This window comes from Triticum aestivum, chromosome 2A, assembly GCF_018294505.1.
Source record: "Triticum aestivum cultivar Chinese Spring chromosome 2A, IWGSC CS RefSeq v2.1, whole genome shotgun sequence".
Lineage (NCBI taxonomy): Eukaryota > Viridiplantae > Streptophyta > Magnoliopsida > Poales > Poaceae > Triticum > Triticum aestivum.
The window spans coordinates 500,311,418-500,318,787 of record NC_057797.1 but is presented as its reverse complement, the minus strand read 5'-3'; the positions used below and the strand labels follow the sequence as shown (position 1 = coordinate 500,318,787).

Sequence of the window (7,370 nt, the reverse complement as noted above, 5' to 3'; positions counted from 1 at the left end):
AAATAAGATCAATGCGCGCATCACAGACATAATCCTTTAATTGCTTCCAGCGCCCCTCGCGCTAAAACTCCGTATATTCTAGAAAAGAGCCCTCATTTGAAGAAGTGTTTTTTTTACGAAAACCGGCCCTGCTAGAGGCCACACAACTTTTAGCTTTTTTCCCTCAAGTGCGGATGGCAGGGGCGGGTGTAGGCCAGCCACTACTAGCTCGGACCCCATCGACTAGAGGCATATCAGAAGAAGGCGAGGTAGCAGTCACAACTGTTGCTCAGGCTTTGCCCAAAGACACCTGAGCTAACTCACTGGCCCGAATCACATAAAGATATTTAGATGGGGACCCGGAAGAAGAATCAAAGACTAAAGTGGAATCAAGAGCAACCTTAGTGAAATGCAAGTTTAGATGATCTGGAAGAATAACACCTTTGGGGGAAGAAGATGAAGAAGTACATGTAGGGCGCGATCATTCTTTGCAGCGCAGTGTTCTACGCGCATAGTCACCATTCACCATTATCAAGAGGGGGATGACTCTCGTGTGCCATGGAGACAAGAGTCTTGACGGGGACAGAGCACCCTAATGGCGAAGAGGAAAATATCTCAGGCAATTCATCACCAGCGACCTTGCCAAGATCATGACCGAGCTTGCGGTACAACCCTGCCAATACCTGCTTGGAAGCACAAGAGATACGACTGCGGGGTGAAACTTTCCTGACAATGGTTTTCTTCTTCGGGATTGGCCCAGAAACCTCAACATCTTTGGATGGGTGTTCTGGAGAATCAACAATTCCAAAAAGAGAAGGGGGAGCTGGGCAGGCCGGTTAGTTGGAGCACACAACAGACATAGGGTTAGGGCGGTTCCCCATCACGACATTGGCACCCACCATCGAAATGGCTGACGCATCACAGGTCTCTTGGAGCAGCAGAACCACCATCCCTAGGAGCACGACTATGATAAAGTTGTTCCAGAGTGGGTCCAATGGCATCCACTCCTACTGGGAGAATGGTGGTTCAGAATCATCCCCACTCATACTGTGATTGTTGGTATTATCATCATGTGATGTAGGCGATGGAGGAGGAGGGGGATTTTGATAGTAGGTTGTCCCTCCACGCGAACATTGATACAATATGTGAAGGTGAGACGAAAGAATTCCACAAATACACGCACACACGCCGAGTCAAGGCTCAACACCAATTGGTTTCCCGGTCAACTCACATAATGCCATCAGGGAGGCAGAATTGCAAATCATAGCAGGAACATCATCCAACAGGACCCACGATTCCACCAAGGACCCTAAAGACTTGTCACAATAACATGCTCTTTTAACAGAGATCACTAATTAGTCTAGCGGAAGAGTAAAACTGGTACTGGTAGAAACCATACAGAGAAATTCTTTAGATGGGAACACCACTCCAAATTCAGAGGGCGAGAGCTGTTGGATTTGCAGGTCCTATCCTTCCAACCCCACTCTCGCAACTCATCAGAAATCATCTGCAAGGTGACCTCCTTAGATTGCATAGAAATCACCGCCATGTTATGGATGGTGGGTGCATCCCCGACTACATACAAACCACCCTTGACGCTAAAGAAACCACATCAAGGCAAACCTTTTTAATAGTGCTTGAGCACATGCAGACTAGAACGGTTATTGTAGTCCACGGTTAGTTGGTTGTCAGCGTGATAGATCAAACAAAAGGGGAGGGAGTGTTGCATTACAATTGGAAGTGCCCAAGACGTGACATGCAAAACAAGTAAGGGCAGACGAACCAGATGAAGAGCCTAATCCTATAGGAGGAGCACCAGGACCCGAAAGAGGTGGAGGGTGATGATCACATTGCCTGAACTTTTGGTTTTTGCTGGGATACCCGTTGTTGTTGTAGCCGGAGTTGTAGCTGTGGATCTCATTGCGCCGGTTGGGCAAAGTTGTCAGCAGGGGTAGAGCTGCCACCATCGATGGGGGGAGAGCACGAGATCTCGAGGCAAGAAAATGAGAGGCACCAGATTTGCCCGCCTATGAGATCGAGGCAGCTGATTCCCCAAACTAGTAGCCGAAGAGGGGACGGTTGGCGCCTTTCGTTCCACCGCTGAGCTTCCTCCTCTTCCTTGTGTTACTCGTCCTCCATAGACCACGTCGAAGGTGTACCCTATGCCTCCTGCTCCTTGGCCACACACTCTCGCGCAGCTTGCTCTACCTCCAACTTGGAGCGCAGCTCCGCCTCATAGGCGAGAGAGTCAGTTGCCACCTCACTGGAGCCCTCCAAATGTCGCTTGTTGTTAGAGTTGTGGTGTTTGGACGACCCACATGAACGGTCCATGGCTATGACAACCACAAACGATTGTGAGAGAGGTGATGGAGGGGGAATATGGACCGGGCAACGGGGATGGAGTTTAGATCTACTAACTTCAGTGGCAGTGGCTGGAAACCCTAGACAGGGGTCAAGACACCCTTTGGGCACCCATAAATACCCACGGGGGAATGACGGGACTAGGCCAGGGTCACCAAGCATAACCACACAACAAAAACCGAACCAATATCAACACATCGCACTAGAGGGAGGAAGGGGTCCAAGGAAATGCAGTCCTAAGAGTTATAGTGCCCAACAAGCAACCCAACAGGTGGCCCCAGGTTCATCCCAGGCGGCCGACTAACCACCACCAAGCCAGCACCAGCCCCCACTAGGATTAGCAATGGAGATCGAAGAGGAGGCGGATCCGCCACCCTCAGATACAAGTTGCCGCCGGTGACAGGAGACGAAATCGGCGAGGGGGAGGGTGAAGCAGGAGTGGACAACGACGAGGAGGAAGACATGAACCAAGGATCCCCGAGCAAGAGGAAAACTTATTGAACGGATGAGAACGGGTGGAGACGATGAGCACCCAACCCTGGTCCACACCTAGCCGACGAGGCACCACAACCAGGAAGGTGGCTGCCGAGGGTGAACTTGCGGCGATGGGCGTTACCGCGGGCCAGCATCGCCACCCCAACAACCCTGCCGCCATCAACCATGACACTACCCGCAGAGGACTGCTCATCCTCTGAATCCCCATCCTTGGAGCCAAGCGCCCAGAAGCGGTTAGCAGCGTGGCCAAGCGCCTGGGAGACGGCAGGCCGTCAGAACCGAGGCCGGAAAGAAAGAAGGGAACGAGGGAACCACCACGCCAGCGGAGAAAAGGGCGGACGAAGGGGTCGGGGAAGGGGAAGTAACTGTATTCTTACTATGAATGAATGAACGAGCTCTCTTTATCGAAAGTGCTGTTCTGATCCCGAGCTCATGTGAGCTCAGCTGAACAGTAAAATAAAAAAAATTAATATAATCTGAATTTATTTTGTGCCAATCATTGACAAATGTTTTAATTGGTTGCAAAGTTTCATCAGCGGATGACATTCGTGAAAAACTTGGCTAAAAAATAACATTGATGTTCCAAAATGCTTTTGAAAATGTTATTTCCAAAATGGATGACATTCGTGAAAAACGCGGCAAAAAAATTGATGTTCCAAAATGCTTTTGAAGATAACATTTTGAAGGATTTTTTTTGCCATGTTTTCCATGAATGTCAGCTGGTGATGAAAATTTATAACAAATCAAAATACTTATCAATGTTTGGCACAATTTTTTTTCAGATTTTTTATTTTTTTGGTTATACTGTTCACCGGAGTTCACATGAGTCGGGAACATAACAAAGGTGTTCTTAGAAATAGGGTGTGCAGGTGAACGTGTGTGTCCATAATATGAGTGTATGTGTGTGTGCACGTACTATGTTTTGAAAAACAATGTATTAATTTGTTGCATATGAGACTTATACGCCGTAAGGGCGTTACCGGCACATTGGCAGAACATCTGGCAGTGAAAGAAAAAGTAAAATAGGCAGGAGTACATAACAACGAACAGGTAAATCATCATATAACATGGATAATATATTACACTGAAGCGCCAGCAACACACAGGTGTATGCCGACTGATCATATCTGCACATACGAATGAGGCCTAAAACGAAAAAAGAGAAGGAAAAAAAAGGAAAAGGAAACAGCCCAGAACAAAAGGCTCATGGATCTCCAAAAGAGAAGATACAGGCCCATGATATGAAAAAGGACGCAAAAACGATAAAAGACGCATTATTACCACGAGACTTATCAAAGTAAGTAAATTAACTGCTAAGCACACCCAGCAACTCACCACGCCGCAGCACAACGGCGGGCGCAGAGGCGGTCGACACGGCACCGACGCGCACGTGATCATATCAGTAGTAGTAGGAAGACGACGAGCCCCCGAGCTGGAACCCGTCGGCACCGGCGTCATCGGCGGCCGGCATCGGCGAGAAGAGCGGGCTGTGCACGTACCCTTCCTCGAAGTACACCCCGTGGCCGCCACCCGGCGTGGAGGAGTATGCTCCCAGCTCGGACGCGTCGCACCACCCGCCGCCGCCTGCGGCATTGGCGCCGTTGCCGCCGACGCCATACATGGAGAAGTCCATGTCGCCGCCGCCGTCGATCATGGGCAGGTCGTCGGGCATGGCGATGTCGTCCATCAGCGAAGACATGTCAGGGGCACCGCCGTAGAGGTACTCACTGCCGACGTCCTGGCCGCCGCCACCAGCCGCGGGCTGATGCGTCGGCAGGGGCGGGACGGGGTCGGCGTAGAAAGGCTGAAGGAGCTGCACGGCGTTGTCGTCGGAGGTGAGGTCGGGGGAGAGGTAGGGGGTGATGGACGAGCCCGGGGGAAGATCGGGATAGGCGAAGTTGGTGCGGGCGCGGACGCCGCGGAGGGAGCGCGCGGCGCGGTCGTAGGCGACGGCGGCCTCCTCCGCCGTGTCAAAGGTGCCGAGCCAGTGGCGGTCCTTGGTGGCCGGGTCGCGGATCTCCGCCGCGTACCGGCCCCACGGCCGCCGACGCACCCCGAGGTACCGCGTCGGGTTGGAGTCCGGCTGCTGCTGCGCCGCCTGCTGCCGGCGCTTGGAAGATGACGACTTCTTGTCCGACGAGGAGGAGGACGAGGAGGATGAGGAGAAGAAGTAGGACGAGAAATTCATCTTCCTACTAGCTCGTGATCAAAACAGAGCAAGCAATAGAGACTGTGTGTGACTATGCGTTGGTCGTTGACAAGTGGAGATGAGAGAGATGGGAGGTCAGAGGTGGTTGAAATGGTGGTTGGATGGATGCTGCATGGGACGGTGTTGCATGGGAGTATATATAAGTGCGGGAAAGTGAAAAGGGTTAGTTAAGTGGGGTGGAGGTTGGCCATGACAAGCTCATTAACAGGATTAGTTAACAAGGTGATCCGTCGTTATGTGCTAGTACCGCTAGCCCCTTTTTTAATCAATCATTCGATCTTAGGAAATAATTAGTTGGAATATATATGTGGGTACACATATCATGCATGTAGATGGGGCGGCGAGGTGAGCTCGCCATAGTGATCGATCACAGGCATGCAGGGCAGAGGTCGCTTTGGGTTTGATTCTTTGTGGGGACGACCAAAGGTGGTCAACCCAATGATTTGGACTGGTGGGTGCAAGTAGGGCACATGGTTTTATATAGGAGTAACAGCATCTTCAATTATAGATGTGGCAAGTTAAATCTTGAGAACAATATTAATTCGTCCTCTCATGCGCCTCCACTTATTACTTACCTTTGGTTATTTTTCTTAACATGGTATAAACACAGATGCTTACATACTTGCACATACACTCATCCCTATGAATACATGTATCTTATCCTCATGAGCATCTTTGAGATACTAAGCCAGCAAAACATTTTATGATTGACACGGACACCTTCGTAATCAACGGGAACATTTTTTCTCACTAAACGAACATCAGTCCACTGTAAGAAGGCTAACAATCAGAGCTATGCTCATTTCGTACTACCTTTGGTTAATTTGGTTTGGTTTTATTGCATTTTACAAAACGTAAAAGGAGTGAAGGATCACCTATTCTCAAGTTATCTGCATGTGTTTCTCGAAGGTCAGTCAATCTATTTCGGGCGTTAGATGTACATCGGACAACTACATGTTAGAGCTCTTTTACGGTACCGGGTAATGAATACGGGCCCTCCATTCTGGAAGATCCAACGGCCCAAAGAGATATATACTGCTGGAATTGGTTTAGCAGTATAAAGACTGCACTGCTCGATCAACGTAAGCGGTATATGTGATTTGAGGGCAACTCGGGAAGATTTTTAAGTTTTAGCTCGTCAGATTGAGGCGCCCCACGCATTCTCCCTCGGCGAGCCGATCTCTCGTCCCTTCCTCGGCCAGCCTGTGCTCGTGGATCAGGCGCTTGGCGGCATGGCGCAGGTCTCGGCAGTCGGCACCCGACGTCTCCTGCGTACACCGGATGTGAGGGCAGAATGGCGCAGCTTCTCTTCTTCGGCAGGCCGGATGTGAAGTACCCTCATCCCACAGGTGACAGGCGCTGACGGATAATTTAGTGTTCACCTTTGTAGAGAGTTGGCCATGTCCAATGCAAATTCAGGTTTTAAGCTGCACCACTTGGTTCAGGCTGTTGGCAATTTCAGTGATGGGTTTGTTAGTTCCTAGCAGCGGCAGCTAGCCCCTTGGAAGAAAGTTTTTGACATCACTCAGTTTCTACGATGCAGCCAAGTATGGATAACTGAACTTCTAATCCATAACAAGGCGGCGGACGTTCGAGGCCTGTTGGAAGGTTACGGATTTGTGAGGCTACAAAAGGAGCATGCAGATAGCTAGATATGGATGGAGTGAACTAGCACGGCGGCGGTGAGGGGGAGTTAGATGGCCGGGGCGTGCAATATGGGAGACTGCGCGTCTGGATTGAGTCGGTGGCATTTTCTCTCGACAGTCGACAGCCATGACAGATTCCAGATACAAACTAATAACAGTTTGGTTTTCTTTTAATGTGAAAATTAGAGGTCTAAAATACCCTCAAGAATTGAACGGTGAGATTAGGTATATACTGCTCCCTTTTCCGTAGCAGTATAGGGTACCATAAAAAAGCTCACATGTTAACCATATGCAATGGTTGTTTTCGAACCACGCCGCACATAGAGAACCCAAAACTATGAAAAGGTAGAAATATAAAACGCTATAGAACAAGTGGATGACCCGAGGGGAAATATACCTTTCCCAGTACCGTAGTACCCCTGATGGCCGGCCGGCCGGCCAAATGCGGCATACCGTCGTGCATGTGGCCCGGCGGGAAGCTGCAGCCCACGACGTCCCGGTCCCGTCCCGTCCCCAGGCGCGCCCGCCACACAGCGCCAACGCGCTACACCGACCAGACACGCCGCGCATGCATGCGGCGCTTTTCCGGAGTCTCCCAGTCTGAACGCGTGCATGGCCGGCCGGCCATACGGCGTACGTATCACCAGTCCCGCCGGGCCTCGAATCGGGGATCTCCTCCT

At 50.6% G+C, this 7,370-nt stretch overlaps 1 protein-coding gene across 1 annotated transcript; it reads right to left on the bottom strand.

The window, feature by feature from the left end:
* Positions 1-3,890: 3,890 nt before the first annotated feature.
* On the bottom strand, positions 3,891-5,141 carry LOC123185449 (ethylene-responsive transcription factor LEP-like). Its single transcript, XM_044597322.1, has one exon. The coding sequence runs from the start codon at positions 5,021-5,023 to the stop codon at positions 4,235-4,237; it is 789 nt and encodes a 262-aa protein (XP_044453257.1). The 5' UTR covers positions 5,024-5,141; the 3' UTR covers positions 3,891-4,234.
* Between the last annotated feature and the right edge of the window lie 2,229 nt (positions 5,142-7,370).

Bases quoted from the DNA above. Each gene is read 5' to 3' on its own strand.
- LOC123185449 (XM_044597322.1), bottom strand. From the start codon at position 5,023: ATGAATTTCTCGTCCTACTTCTTCTCCTCATCCTCCTCGTCCTCCTCC.